This window comes from Schistocerca americana, chromosome 10 (genome assembly GCF_021461395.2).
Source record: "Schistocerca americana isolate TAMUIC-IGC-003095 chromosome 10, iqSchAmer2.1, whole genome shotgun sequence".
NCBI classification, from domain to species: domain Eukaryota; kingdom Metazoa; phylum Arthropoda; class Insecta; order Orthoptera; family Acrididae; genus Schistocerca; species Schistocerca americana.
Window position 1 is genome coordinate 188,502,968 of NC_060128.1, and position 15,702 is coordinate 188,518,669.

At 38.1% G+C, this 15,702-nt stretch overlaps 2 protein-coding genes across 2 annotated transcripts in view; one reads left to right on the forward strand and one right to left on the reverse strand.

The window, feature by feature from the left end:
- The window catches only part of LOC124552434 (pleiotropic regulator 1), a 49,535-nt gene extending 42,154 nt beyond the window's left edge, over window positions 1-7,381 (reverse strand). Inside the window, exons 1-3 of the mRNA XM_047126706.1 lie at window positions 7,157-7,381; window positions 6,947-7,053; window positions 6,727-6,866 (exon numbers count right to left, since the gene is read on the reverse strand). Of these exons, the coding sequence (XP_046982662.1) occupies window positions 6,727-6,866; window positions 6,947-7,053; window positions 7,157-7,165 (256 nt within the window). The 5' untranslated portion in view covers window positions 7,166-7,381. The remainder of the gene's footprint in view (window positions 1-6,726; window positions 6,867-6,946; window positions 7,054-7,156) is intronic.
- Window positions 7,382-7,581: 200 nt separating this feature from the next.
- Window positions 7,582-15,702, forward strand: part of LOC124552495 — a 70,046-nt gene continuing 61,925 nt past the window's right edge. Inside the window, exons 1-2 of the mRNA XM_047126778.1 lie at window positions 7,582-7,889; window positions 7,963-8,084. Coding sequence (XP_046982734.1) covers window positions 7,748-7,889; window positions 7,963-8,084 — 264 coding nt within the window. The 5' untranslated portion in view covers window positions 7,582-7,747. The remainder of the gene's footprint in view (window positions 7,890-7,962; window positions 8,085-15,702) is intronic.

Genomic DNA, 15,702 nt, shown 5'->3' on the forward strand with positions numbered 1-15,702 from the left:
TTATTTACAAACAATTTTACACATTATTAAACTTCTTGTCTAAGCAGAATGAGGTAAATGCATATTAATAAACTTGTCCAAGGTTTTTTACACTGCTGATCATAAAATACAACTAAACAAACTCTTACCCGAAAAACTGTGTGTGTGTGTGTGTGTGTGTGTGTGTGTGTGTGTGTGTGTGTGTGTGTGTGTGTGTGTGTGTAGGGATGAGTACTGACTGTACTGACTGTCAATTAAAATGGAATGAACACACAAAGATACTGGCAAAACGAACATCCTCAGCCTGTTATGCTCTCAACATTCTACTCTCAGTTTGTAACACTCCATGTGATATAACATTCCTACATATACTCAGCTGTTAGCTACAGGATTCTTTTCTGGTGATGAAAGGCACAAAACTTGACCACAATTTTCAAATGGCTGAAAAGGTCCATAAGAACAATAACTAAAATTAATAGTCGTGCTCACTGTAAAGAAATGTTTAAAGAAACAGGTATCCTTACTACGACCGAGTGAATACATCTTCCAATCTGTTGTGCAAATCAGGGAAAAAACTAGTGTTTCACTAACAGTTCTGTACATAATCATAAGACAAGAGTCAGTTTGGACTTTCATTTAGCAAGGAAAACCATACAAAAAACTCAGGCAACTATTTTCTTTCAGGAAACAAAACCGTATACTAAATCGCCCAAGAAGATGAAAAAGGTCAGTAAAATGCATTGGTTACAACCTACTTTATTAGTAACACATACAAAACAATTAATGATTATTTAGAACACACAGATTAGTGATTAATAATGAAAGAGGACAAGTATAACACCTTGTCACATTACAGTATATAATCCCATCACTCTTACAAGAAAATCACATGCCAAAGACATATAGTGCATTGTACTAATATCTTGTCAGTCCTCTGAGCTAAAAAATCAACCTCATAATTGGAGGATGGAGGAGGAGGGGGGGGGGGGGGGGGGAATTGGTGGAGGGGTGGTGGAGGTGGTGATGGTGTTGATTTAATTTTCAAAATGGGCTGAAATGATAACATGAATAGGTGCATGGGGCACTGCAGCACATTTATTGAACAGGTTTTCCGAACAGACTGAAATGCAGTGCAATGGACACAGCAGGATATTTGTGGTTCTGATGTCACTAATGGGTGTTCATAATGTGTGCAGTAAATGTGTTGAGGAGTGCAAAGAAACGGTGCAGAGCTATTTTTTTGTATTATAAGTTATCTTGGGCAAATTGTGTATAGTCAAAAAAACGTTGCACAATTGGGACAAATCGAATGAGGCAGTGTAGTTGTTAAGACAATGACTTCATACTTGGGAGTGTGGAGTTTGCTCTGTATGTCACCCTGATTTCTGTAGTTCTCCTAAATCAGTTCAAACAAATGCAGGGATGATTTCTTCGGCAAGACCATGACCAACCATCTGTCCCATCCTTGTAAACAGATCATTATGTATTCTATCTGTACTCATTTTTTGAGTTGTTCATTTTCATTGTATTATGACAACAAACCCAATGCCATTGTGAGATGATCCCTGGATGAATAAATAAATAAACATTAAGTGGAAATTATAATTTGAATTTTTTGAGAACATCTGAATCTTCTTCCATTCCATGTATCTACCTCCCTTTATACAACTAGGAACAAGAGTTACCGAGGGGGGGGGGGGGGGTGCAGCATTGCTATTGACAACATTTTTATAGAGGCATAGAGATTGCAAAGTTGTAGTGTAATTGCATTTATTAACTACCAACAAAATTTTTCTGGTGGTTGACTAATGTCATTCTTCAGTAATGGAGATATGAAGTAACCTATCACTTTCAGGAAGTGATATGTTACACTACAATACCGCCAGTGCACAAAGTTTCAATCTGTCATGAAGTTTCATATCAGCACACACTCTGCTGCAGAGTAAAAAAGTAATTCTTGTAGTGCAAGTGTCATAGTTAATGGCCTCTCAGACCATGCCGGTCAATCAGAGTGCTTGAGATGTAAACAAAAATAACTAGAAAACTTAAAGAGTGATAAGTGAAAAAGGAATCAAGAAATTCAAGAATAATCTGCCAATTAGAGACTAGGAAAAGATGTTCACAACATCCACAGTGTTAATGAAAAATGTAATGTACTCCACGGCACAGTCATAGGCAACTTTGAAAACTGTTTTCTGAAAAAATGAACCAGTGGAAGCAGATTAAACATGCCTAAACTCTGGGTTACAAATAGACTCAGAATATCACGCACAGCTAGGAGAGGACTCTCTGCAAGATGGGACATGGACAACGACAGGTTTAAATCATATTTCAAACTGTATTATAAAATTCTAATCAAAGTTATCAGACTATCAAAATGTATCACCCAGACAAAATATGCTCCTACAGCAACAAGATAAAAATTATTTAGAACATTGTACTACATAATACAGGAAAAAGAAATTGAGAAACTGGAAAAATCTCTTTAAAAGTAGGTAATCAGCTAATCAAAGATAACCCCAACACTGCAGATAGTTAAGGCTTGAACACTTCCTTAGCCTAAAGTTCCTAAAGAAATCCTTCCAAAATAACTTTGATGAAATTCAATTTCAACCTGTGTGTCCAAAAGCAATCAACTCTCTTTAAAAAAGTTATAATGAAATAAAGAGCAAAATAATGAAATTTTATTCAGCTGAACTTAGGCACCATGAAAGGACTGCTATTCATTTTAGTTTTCATCTGAAACGCCTTCTTCTGCAGTAGAAAACACACACACACACACACACACACACACACACACACCATAAAGCAAGGACAACTCACGCACACACGACCAATGTCTCTGGCTGGTGTAGAATGACTGGGTTGTAGCTGTGCCTCATGAGAGTACCATTCTAATGATGGGGTTAAGGAGGAGGTGCGGGGTGAAGAGGGAGAGGATAGCAGGAGTGTGTGTGGTGGGAGCAGCGCTGCGATGCTACGGGGAGGGGCGGGGGGCGGAACGGAATAGGGAATAGGAAAAAAGAAGTAGAGAAGGGGAAAGGATTTGGTGTGTTGGCAGAACAGAAAAGTGTGTTGTGCTAGAGTGGGAACAGGTAAGGAGATGGGCAGGTGGAGGACAGGGACTAGCAAAGGTTGAGGCCAAAGGGCTATGGGGACGAAGGATATGTTGTACGGAGAGCTCCCACCAGAAACGCTGTTGTTGGCACGAAGGATCCAGATGGCACAGGCTGTTAAGCAGTCACATTGTGTTGTGCACCATGGTTCAGCAACTGGGTGGTCCAGCTGTCTCTCGGCCAAAGTTTATTAGTGGCCATTCGTGTGGGTAGAAAGCTTGTTGACTGCCGTGTCCACATAGAACATAGTACAGTGGTTGCAGCTTAGCTCGTACATCACATCACTGCTTTCACAGATAGTCCTGCCTTTGATGGGATGGGTGATGCTTGTGACCGAAGTGGAGTAGGCGGTGGTGGGAGACTGTATGGGACAGGTCTTGTATCTGGGTCTATTGCACGGATACGAGCCATGAGGCAAAGGGCTGGGAGCTCTCCCTGCAGTATATCTATGTACCCATAAGCCCCTTGGCCTCAGCCTTTGTTAATCCCTGTCCTTCACCCACGTATCCCCTTCCCTGCCCCCACTCCGGCATTACACAGCCTTCCATTCCACCAACCCACTCACAGACTTTTTCCCCTTCTCCATTTGTCTCTTTCTGCAACCTCTTCCCTCCCCCCACCCCCTACCCACCAACTTCCTGACTACACTTATCAGCCCTACCCTGTCCCCACCACATCCCCGCACACTCTCACGAGCAGCACTACACCTTCCCCCATCCCACTCTGCTATGCCCTCCCTCCCTGCCACACGCCTACTCAGTCTGACCACAGTGGCCAGAGACAGGGGCCACGTGAGCATCAGTTGTGTTTGTGTGAACGTGCGTGTGTTTTCTATTTCAGAAGAAAGCCTTTTGGATGTCACTCATTTCCACTAGCGGTGAGTAGCAAGTTATCCTTTTCATAATTTTGTTTTTGATTGTGTGAACCACAATATCTTAATAGAAAAATTATGGAATAGTAGGAACGGCAGGTTCATGGTTTTTGTTTTATCTGGATTATACAAAGCATTGCGTTTCAGTTATATGTTAATCGTATAACAATAAACTCTAAATTTGAAGTAATTAGACATTGTGTATCACAAGGTTTCATTTTGGGTCCTCTGTTGCTGCTGATATACATAACTGATCCTGCACTTTCAGTTTCAGAAGATGCAATTTTATCTTTTTGCAAATGACACAAATATAAGAATAAAAAATATAATACCAGTTACCTTACTGAAAAGGAATCCAATGAAATATTCAAAAACCTCAACAGATTGTTCAATGGAAATGCATTATCACTGAATTTTGACAAGTGCACAGAGTTCAGTATTTCTCGTAGAACTCCACAAGCTACAAAATATTTTGAAAAATTTGTCAAATGTTTTGTAAAGTGATTTGTCCACTGTTTACAAATAAAATAGATAAGACAAACATCTGACATGCCTCATTTCACTATAAATGATTTCAAGCATCATTCATGGGTGAATTAAATGTTTCTCTGATACATTTTGTTTCTTACTTTCAGACAAATCATTTCACAAAACATTTTACCAATTTTTGGATAAAGAGGAATATTCAACATTAGTCACCAGATTTGACCAGTCACACAGGAAACATGTACCAAACACTGAAAACAACACTAATGATACCACTGCCATTATTTTTAAAATTGAAACAGACCAGCCTGTCACTACCACCACGTTGGCTTCACCAACTTACAACTAAACTGAGCATATGCACCACAAGGAACATCGGAGCAGCCATTAACATTAAATCACTGGTCAAAGCTCTTGATTAGTATTGAGTATTCCTCTTGTGGCAATTTTTTTAAAATTTATTTATTTCTATTTTTTTCTTCAGCAAACATGATCTTATTGAGAAATCAATTTGCTTTCCTGGTGCCTTCTGTTTTTGAAATGCCCTGAATTTACTACTTATTTCAACAGAAACAAACTGTTAAATATCACATCAATAAAACATTTTAAGCACCCAATTAACAGGCCTTAAAGAGATGAACTTTTAGACACTTTATTTAAATGCCTAGCAGCAGCTATTCGTGAAATATTCCTACTTCCTCTCAAATCACTAATTAAGATTTTCTTAATTACCCTGATCACTTTCAAGCAATGAAATATTATTTTGCAAAACTACAGTGCTCACTGGTCAATTTGATAACCCCCCCTCTATTCCTTTCCCATTCCTTGTTTGGCTATGAAAAGTGAGACAAAAACTTTCCCTCAAAACCACCAATTTATCATGATCATACATACCCTGTTAATTGAGCCATTATCGTTTTGATAAAATAATAGTTCAAATGACCTACATTATGACCCCACCTACCTAACTATCAAAATACAGATCAAACTGTGACGTTACAACACCCATTTAACATTACATCACTGGCCAAAGCTGCTGACTAGTGTCGCATATTTCTCTTTACCAGACTACAGATAACTCAAAACCTTAATTGGAGCACCCGCTGCCTAGAATTTATGAGGCGCCTTAATTCAGCTAAGTTTGCAGTATGCTCGATCACTGCTACAAGTGATTTAAAAATTAAGTAACTACTTTATTCTGTACATTTTCATTTGGAATTATTTTCTGGTGAAACTCAGTTTACACGGACAGTACTTTCAGAATACAGAATTGAACTATTATAATATACATGTGATTATAATTGTTAAACATCCAGCACAGGCCTCTTCTTTTTTTAAAAAAAAAAAAACTGGGTATTTTGAGCAGTATTTCTGTTTTCTCCACGCATACTGATAGATATGAGTATAACACTAGGATTAGAAACAACTACAAAAAGTTCAAGCACTTAAAAACAATATAGAAAGGAGCTAGAAGTGTGCGTGTATGCAATACATTACCAGGGTAGGCCTACATCAAATCTCATGTACATAATTTGGTGGAGTTTAAGACTAATTTTCTTTTTTTTTTTTTTTGGGCAACTCCTACTGCATTGATGAGTAGATTTCATAGAATAAATTAATACTTGTTCCATGTATCATGAATATGACAGCAATGATGTGGAATGTGCCATTTAGGAGAAAAGTGTTGTTTTACACTAACTGTTAAAAATCACTAATTTATGCCTAAAAATTCATCTACTGAATAAGAGCTGTCATTCAGAAATTTTTTAATTTGTTTTTAAATGCTGTAGTACTGTAATAGACAAATGTAAAGTGCTTTAACTGTATTCATCTTTAATTTACATCTTTGACATCTAGCCACATCCCAAAGACAATTCTCAAAGGGATCCCTCCCTTAGAATTTTTCGCAGATAAATATATGTGTGCGTATGAGGGTGAAGCAAGTGAAAGCTTCAGACTACACTATAAATCAGTCTGTTTAAGACAACTTTGATTTCGTAGTTTTTTTCTTTAACTTTGTCAATGCATAAGTGAGCTGTCAACTACCAACAGAACCTAGACTGGTGGCTATGTTACATATAAGTGGGCCTACATCATCACAGTCAAAATGTCATGAAGGACACTGTTACATATTAAAATACTGAAAGTCATATGAACCAATGTTGTGAAAAACTTAAGTTTCTAACAAACGGTATATTTCATGAGACACAAAACCTGTATCAATTTCAGGGTAACATGCTGACAGATACTGTAGTTATAACAGTCTGTAATTACCCATTATTGCAAGCGGCTGTTGACTATTGGGTTCCCTGTTCTCGATGTGTTGCATCTGCTTCATGGCGTTGGCCCTTTTCACGCGATCAAAAACCAGCCCATAACAATCCCTCGACTTCACCAGTTTCTTTACCTTTTCTCTGGAACATTCAAATCTATTAAGTGAAAGCAAATCTCAAGTATACTTTATTAATATTTTATGCTGAAATTTAAAACTTACGCTTTTTCATCAATAGGTGCTAATATCCCCTGATTCGAGAGGAACATATCATGACTCCTCTTTAGTGATCTGAACACTAGAGTATGTACAGAGTGTCTCTGCACTTCCTAAAAAAGAACGGATACACAACAATAACTTCATAGATACAGTGTTATTAAAATATTAAGAAACAGTGAGATCATACAAGTATAGGTTCCGTACTGTACTCACCTCAGTCATTTTTCTGTTGTAAAGTTATCTCTAAATTGAATCAAAGCATAATAGTTTACAATGAAACTATTATATTGTCAAAACAGTCCATGCAAATCATACATGTGATGAGAAACAATAATTACGATAAAAGCGGAGTGTTCCGGTTATTTTCACAACACTTCCATGTGTTTACATTCACACCAGCACTACCATAACACAACACACTCTCTCTCTCTCTCTCTCACACACATCACTCCAAAGTTAGTATACCTCATACTATCACTTCTCGTAATAATTTGGAGTTATTTAGAGTATATGAAATATTTAATCCCATCACTTTTCCTTGGTAATTGTGCTCCATTATATAGAACTTTTTAATGCTTGTAAATAAAATAATAAATAAAAACATCCTAGCGATGAACGTATAAAGTCTTTGATTCAATTTCATTTGTGGTACACCGACCACTGTCTGTGATACCGACGCGAGACTATAGAATTGAAGTTCGAATGTTGTTTACATGTGTACCTGTTCATAAGTAGCAAAGTTACAGTAACGCATTATAATGAATTTACGCTAAACATTAATGCTCAAGTTTAGGATTTAACTTAATGGCGATGGCTGCGGGAGATCCGGCACAGAAAATGAGTCTTCCTAGAGCAAGAGAAGAATTTATGAATATCATACGAAATATTGACGACCCTGAGACAACCAAAAATTTTCTCTCTTGGATAAAGTGGAATTGGCTGAATTGTGTGTATGTCATGCGTTGTTTATGATATGGCTCACTTATCGCTAGTTATTAAATGTATATTTTTCTTCACAGCAACTAAGACAGAAGATGAATCAGACGATTTGCTCAAAACTATAGCCGATGACATCAAGGAAGTTCTTCCTCCAGATGCAGTCTTGCCTTCGGAAAACATAAGTACTCCTCTTGTTGGTGAGGTATGTATATTCAGTGTAATGTGAAAGCTAAATATTTCAATACAATCGTTCTAAAATTCGTGACAGTTCCACTGGTCAGAGAACTTTCTTTTTAAATTGTTTTGAATGGGTAGTAAGTCAACAGCTTCTTTGACGTATACAACAATCACAGTGATCACATTGTTGGGAAAGATTAGCAACCACTATTTGTACCCGCACTTACTCTTCTCAAGGATAGGACAATCAGTGCTGTATTCGCAGATACCAGTTATTCTCTAGTGTCCTGGGCATCTAGCATGATGCCGCCATTCCCTATGACGCCTCTGTCGTTGCTGAACAACTAGCAAAGCACTTTGTCCAACCCTTGGAAACTGAAAATCACTCCACTACCTTCCAACTCCGTTGAAGGTGAGTGATGAGTATTTATCATTTGATTCTCAGTCGTCAGAAGCATCGTTACGGGCACAATGAATGGGAACTCTTCAGTGCCTTGCTTTGGTGCAATGCCACTGCACAGACCCAGGCACTCCAATTTACTCACAACCAGATGTTCCATACTTTACCTCTAGAATACAAATGTCATATTCTTGCTCTTTTCAGTTGTATCTGGCATGAGAGAGAGTCCTACCCCACCTCCCCCCTTCCTCCAGTGTAGCTGGAGCATATTCATCCTGGTTATGAAACCAGGTAAGAGCCATCTCTTATTGCCTAATATGTAAGACCTGAAATCAGAGAGGGAGACAGCGATCTGTACTTTTCCTGACTGTTTCTGAAAATTTTGACTGTGTCTCAGTGTGCCACCTGTCAGTTATAACTGGCCAAAAGGCCTGGCAATTTCTTAAAAACATCAGTAATGACCCCCAACTAACACTCAAAATTCATATGTCACACCAAATTAAATAGCCCATCAGCTCATACTCAATGGCAAAACCAACAGCAAACATGCAAGAAAGAAGCTTCTGAAATTCATTCATGAAGAAGGCCATCTAGGCACTCCCTTTACCCTGGAAGAATTAGGAGACTCAGTCTCTCTAATGAAGAATAGTAAAACTGATGGACTAGATGTGATGAACAAATGCGTCCTTGAAATGAAGATCCCCAAGATCTGGTGGAAGGCAAAGATAGTAGCTATACCAAGCCCCACATATCCCAAAAATTTTCAACCCAACTCCCTTCTCTGCCAGCTCTATGAAGTCCTAGAAAGAATGATGGTCAACACCATCTGTGCACATGTAGAACAGAATATTACTAAAGAGCAAGCAGGGTTCCTCCCTGGGAGGCCACCCTGTGCACAAATGTTGAACCTCAGACGTCACATAGAAGATGGCTACGAACGGAAACAAATCACAGGTGCAGTGTGCTTTTGTCAACCTTACAACCTTGCATGACACCATTAACCGTAATAAGTGAATATTAAAAATATATAACACCGCGAAGGATTACCGACTGGTGTAATTCATCCAGTGCCTGGTGCAGAACAGACACTTCTTTGTTACGCTGCAGACAAAGAGGAGCCGATAGCGGACCCAGAAAAATGGACTACCCCAAGGTAGTGTCCTTGCCTCACTGATGTACAACATATATACCAATGACCAGCCGATTAGTACAGATGCTCACCCATTCATCTACGCAGATTATACTGTCATTGCTGCTCAGAGTAAAACATTTGAAAAGGTGGAAAGCAAACTGACAACAGTGCTTGAGAATCTAGCTGTCTGCTATGGAGATAATCACCTCAAGCCAAACAGCAAAAATCCAGGTCTGCACTTTTGACCTGTGCAGTTGAGAAGCCAGGAGAAAACTCAACATGGTCTGGACAGGACAGCACCTCTCTCATTGTGACACACTGAAAGATCTTGGAGTCAAACCCAACTGTTCTCTCACTTTCAATGATCCCTGTGTGGACATAAAAATGAAAGTGACTGTCAGGAATAACACCATCCGCAAGCTTACAAATAATGGATGAGGTGCACAGCCCACAGTTATCTGTACATCAGCTTTAGCATTATGTTTCTCCGCAACGTAGTACTCGGCACCTGTATGACAAAAATCCACCCAGGCAAAACAAATAAATATAGCTCTGAATGAGACAGGACACATCATAACAGGCTGCCTCCACCCAACTCCTGCAAACCAGCTTATGGGCATAGCCCCGCCACACATCAGAAGGAGAACAGCTGCAGAAATCGAGAAACAAAAACAAGAAACAGATCCCAGGCATCTGTTGGTTGGACACTACCCGCCCAACCTTGTTGTTGTTGTTGTTGTCGTTACCGTCATTGTCGTCGTCGTCATCTTCAGTCCAGAGACTGGTTTGATGCAGGTCTCCATGCTACTCTATCCTGTGCAAGCTTCATCTTCCAGTACGTACTGGAGCATACATCCTTCTGAATCTGCTTAGTGTTGGGTCAGTCCACATCAAGGTCACCACCCGACCATCACCAAATCTAATGAAATTTGGTGTGAAGGTTCTATATGGTTTTGAATGTTTGTATACAAAATTTCACAGCTAAACATAGATAAAACCCTCTAAAGTGGCTAAAAAATTTGTTACACTATTCTGAGAGCCAAGATTTGACCGACCACTGCTACTTTTCACGTGAACCAATCACACCAAAACTTCAGAGAGTTATTCCTACCAGTGATTTCTATATATGGATCAAATTTAATTAACATTGAATGCCTAAATGAAAAGAAATGCATCTGCCAAGTTGGCCAAAATTTTCTACGTGCATATTTTAGGGTATTTTTGGGAAGCAAAATCTCAAATGTGTCTTGTTCAATTCTTTTTTTTTTCTTGCAACAGCTGGAAAATGCATGCTCTAAACTTTCAAAGCTATATTGTTTAACTTCTGGATCTTGCATATTGATGAGTAAGAATATGTTGCAAAAGTTATTATTTTAGCACTTCGAGAATATAGAAAAGTGAAATTATATTTTACTCATGAAGTCCCATAATTAGTTTCTTTTTTTATTCCAGTATATTCAAACATTGATTTAACACACACCCTAAGAACAAATATAATACAAAACACAGCCAATTTCAAAACAAACATACTAGAGAGTCAGTTCCCTTTTTGATTAAACACTTCTACAATTTTTTAAGGACATATTATGTATAACTATATTGTCTTCCTGATGGTGATGTTGATGTTGCTTCTAAAGTCATGAAAATATGTTGCTTCTGCGCCCAGCAGGTGTCTTTAGCGGTTGGCCAGTGGAGGGAACAAGCAGAACCATGTAGGTGCATAAACGTGACTAGGACATTTTGTTGTTCATGTGAAACTGCACACACGCTTCAAAACCAGCAAAAATTGTCATACATACATGCAACATATTGTCCTGGTTGTAAACTTGCAATTGAGATTGCTGGAATTTCTTCATCTTCGAAGGCATTAACTCTGAATGCTGTAGCATCACTGGAAACTCTGCTTGCTCTGAGCTGATTACAATTAATTTGCTTAAATTGATTTTCTCTTATTCCAGGTATTGTATGTCCCATGGCAACCTTGTTTCTTGATCAGGCTGATTTTTTTTTTTTCCAATCTCTTCTTATGATACATAAAAAACTTTATACCTGGTATACCTGGAATACTATCATCACAGAATTTGAACAAATCATATGGAGTCAATATTTGGTTACCTAAGGGGCTCTGCAGACTAGCACGGTGCAGACTAGCACGGGCTGCTAGTCTTTTTACTGTTCCTCCAATGCCATCACAAGGCAATTTAGCACGCCTTGTTCCAAAAAAATGCTTTCCGTGCAGACATAAATTGATGAATTTTTTGAAATTCGTATACTGAGCAGCTGAACCGTCACTAAAGTAGTAAGTGTTCTTAACATTTTCATTCTTTATCTTTAAATATGCTACTAACTTTATTTGAAAAGCATGAACAGCAACGGTATCATGTCGGAGACTGTTGCTAATCATACAAATGTGACACTCTTTGCCACCAAAATGGATGACAGATGGATGTAAAGTGGCCTGACTATTCTCCCAATGAAATCCTTGCACAGCATCTTGCACAACAAATGAACAAATCTCAAACAATTTCCATCAATATAATTAATTCATTTTCTGCAAGATTTCTTTTTAGCTGCTTAAGGTATAAACTTCGGTGTTTTGACACAAAGTGATGGTGTCTTAAACCGGTAATTTTCAAAGTCATTGCCTCCATGAAATCTGCAACAGTTCTATGACAAGTCTCTAATGTGTCTCTGTCAATATGGGCCATTTCTTGTATTCCATTGTTTCTGCAGAGTAAGCATCTTCAAAAAAAGCCTCTAGTTGCTTTTTCCAGGACATTCCTCACAACGTTGCAGCATACAGTCTTTTGATTCCAAACTACATACAGTTTTTACATCAATTTCTTGTAGTCATCTTGGATGGATATTGCTGAAGCCAACATGACATTTTGATGCATTGCACATACACATACTGAATGTGATCTAGAAGCACGTACACCATTTCGTCATGACCTCACAAAATTTTAGAGAGAATCTCAGTTGATTTCCATATTGCTTACATTAAGCAATGAACATTTCTTTCAGGTTACAAAGGAGAAGGCATTTCTGCTTGTGAACCTTTTCCCCGTTTATTCTTACTGCAACACAATCCTTTTTGCAAGGACATAAATGAGAAAACTCATCTTCAAAAACGTGAGGACATTTTATTTTGCTTCAACACTGAGCTTTTTCCCTTTTCGGTTTGCAAGTGTTGCCAAAACCCACCTTCCATCTTTAGTTTCCCAGCCTTCTTCACCATTTTAGTTGAAACAGCAATTTCTTTAGCCTTTTCTAAATAGTCCAACTATTTGGGGCCCGGTTCAAAATTTGAACTTTACTGCAATTGTCTGAAGTCTGAAGCTTAATCTTATGTTCTTCAATTAAGATATCCATGTCTTTACATTTCTGGCACTCTTCCATTTGCATTTGAACAACATCTACATGGCTCACACCAGCAGCTGTGGTAGTTACGTTAGTAATGCAGCCTTGTGCTTTCAGAACTTTGTCTTTATGTATCCCATTGAATCCCTTTTGCTTATCCGTTGAAGCTTTGATGGTGACTATCCAATTGATGATGATGGAGTATTAGCAGAAAAGCAAGCAACAACACAATCCATGTCTTCAGTGGATAGTGGTTCTTGCTTATCCTGGTGGAATGATTCTTTTTGGGTCACTTCATGTCTACATTTGGTACAAATTTTCTGACCAAGTTTAAAAACTTCATTAGTCAGTAACTTCAACATGTCAGACATTGCTATGGTTACTGGTGTTAAAGCCTTCTTCCATACACATTTTTCTTTAGCAAATGGGTTGCAGCAAGTCTTCTGTTTTAGTGCTTACATTCAGCTACAACAGTGATTATTGATTATTCAAACACTCAATACTCAACACTGAGATTGTACAATGTCAGCACTAAAGATTACACCGCACAGAAGACTGACATTATGAAAAGCAACAATTGAAAATGGTCATTCAGCAAGGTACCACTGCTATGAGGATAGAGCCTTAAAAACTATAACTGCTTAATAATCCCGATGGAAACTGAGTGACAATGCATATATGCATCACTATGCATTGTAGGGTTGAAACATTCTAAAGCAGCATACCATTCCATTGTGATCTAGATTTTATAATCTTAAGAGCATTTTCTGAAGTTTTATTATATTTATATTCTATACTGTAAAATAATGTAAAAACACTTCTTATTAGCATAGTTGCATTCTATAAACCACAGAAAAATCTTATACTATTAAAAGACACTACAATTGCACATTTGTTGACTTAAAACTTCAAATTGTATTTATCGATAACCCATTTTCCCTACTTTTGATATGTATTCTTACTCATCAATGTGCAAGATCGAGAAATTAAACAATATAGCTTTGAACGTTTAAAGCATGCTCTTTCCAGCTGTGGCAAGGGAAAAAGCATTGAGCAAGACACAGCTGAGATATTGCTCCCCAAAAAATACCCAAAATTTGCACATAAAAAATTTTGGCCAACTTTGCAGATGTATATATTTTCATTTAGGCATCCAATGTTAATTAAATTTGATCCATATACAGAAATCACAGGTAGGAATAACTCTCTGAAGTTTTGGTGTGATTGGTTCATATGAAAAGTAGCAGTGCTCTGCCAATCCTTGGCTCTCAGAATTCCTCTACGATTTTTACCCTCCACGCATCCCTCCAATACTAAATTGGTGATTGTTTGATGCCTCAGAACATGTCCTACCAACCGATCCCAGTCTTCTAGTCAAGTTGTGCCACAAATTCCTCTTCTCCCCAGTTCTATTCAGTACCTCCTCATTTGTTACGTGATCTACCCATATAATCTTCAGCATTCTTCTGTAGCACCACATTTCAAAAGCTTCTATTCTCTTCTTGTCTAAGGTATTTGTCGTCCATGTTTCACTTCCATACATTGCTACACTCTGTACAAATACTTTCAAAAAAGACTTACTGACACTTAAATCTATACTAGATATTAACAAATTAACAAACTTCTCTTCTTCAGAAACGCTTTCCTTGCCATTGCCAATCTACATTTTACATCCTCTCTACTTCGACCATCGTCAGTTATTTTGCACCCCAAATACAAAACACATTTACTGCTTTAAGTGTCTTCATTTTCTAACTTAATTCCATCAGCATCACCTGATTTAATTCCACTGCATTCCATTATCCTCGTTTTGCATTTGTTGATGTTTATCTTATATCCTCCTTTCAAGACACTGTTGATTCCGTTCAACTGCTCTTCCAGGTCCTTTGCTGACTCTGACAGAATTACAATGTCATCGGCGAACCTCAAAGTTTTTATTTCTTCTCCGTGCATTTTAATTCCAACTCCTTCCCCCCCCCCCCCTCCCCCCTCTCTATACTGCTTGCTCAGTATATAGATAGAATAACATCGGGGAGAGACTACAACCCTGTCTCACTCCCTTCCCAACCACTGCTTCCCTTTGATGTCCTTCGACTCTTATAACTGCCATCTGGTTTCTGTACAAATTGTAAATAGCTTTTTGCTCCCTGTATTTTACCCTGCCACCTTCAGAATTTGAAAGAGAGTATTCCATTCAACATTTTCAAAAGCTTTTTCTAAGTCTACAAATGCAGAAACGTAGGTTAGCCTTTCCTTACTCTATCATCTAAGATAAGTCGTAGGGTCAGTATTGCCTCACATGTTCCTACATTTCTACGGAATCCAAACTGATCTTCCCCAAGGAGAAAAGAGAAGCAGCTGTAGGAATATGAAGAACTTGGAAGACAAGCTAGTACTAAACAAAGGAAGAAAATTTTGAAGGACTATGCAAGATAAATGAACTTGAAGACAATGTTAACAGAAAGGGAAGAGGAAGTAGGTGACAATGAGAGAGAAGACACGATACTGCGAGAATAATTTGACAGAGGTCTGAAAGGCCCTAATTAAATGAGGCCACTGGAGCAGATGACATATCCTCAGAATTAACTGATCTTATAACTTATCTTAAGGCAGTAAGACAATGTTTATAGCATTTGTAGATTTACAGAAAGTTTTTGATAATATTTGCAGGATTACAATCTTCGAAATTCTGCAGTAGCAGGCATGAAATATGAGAAGGGTCAGATTATTCATGGTTTCTACTGGAACCAG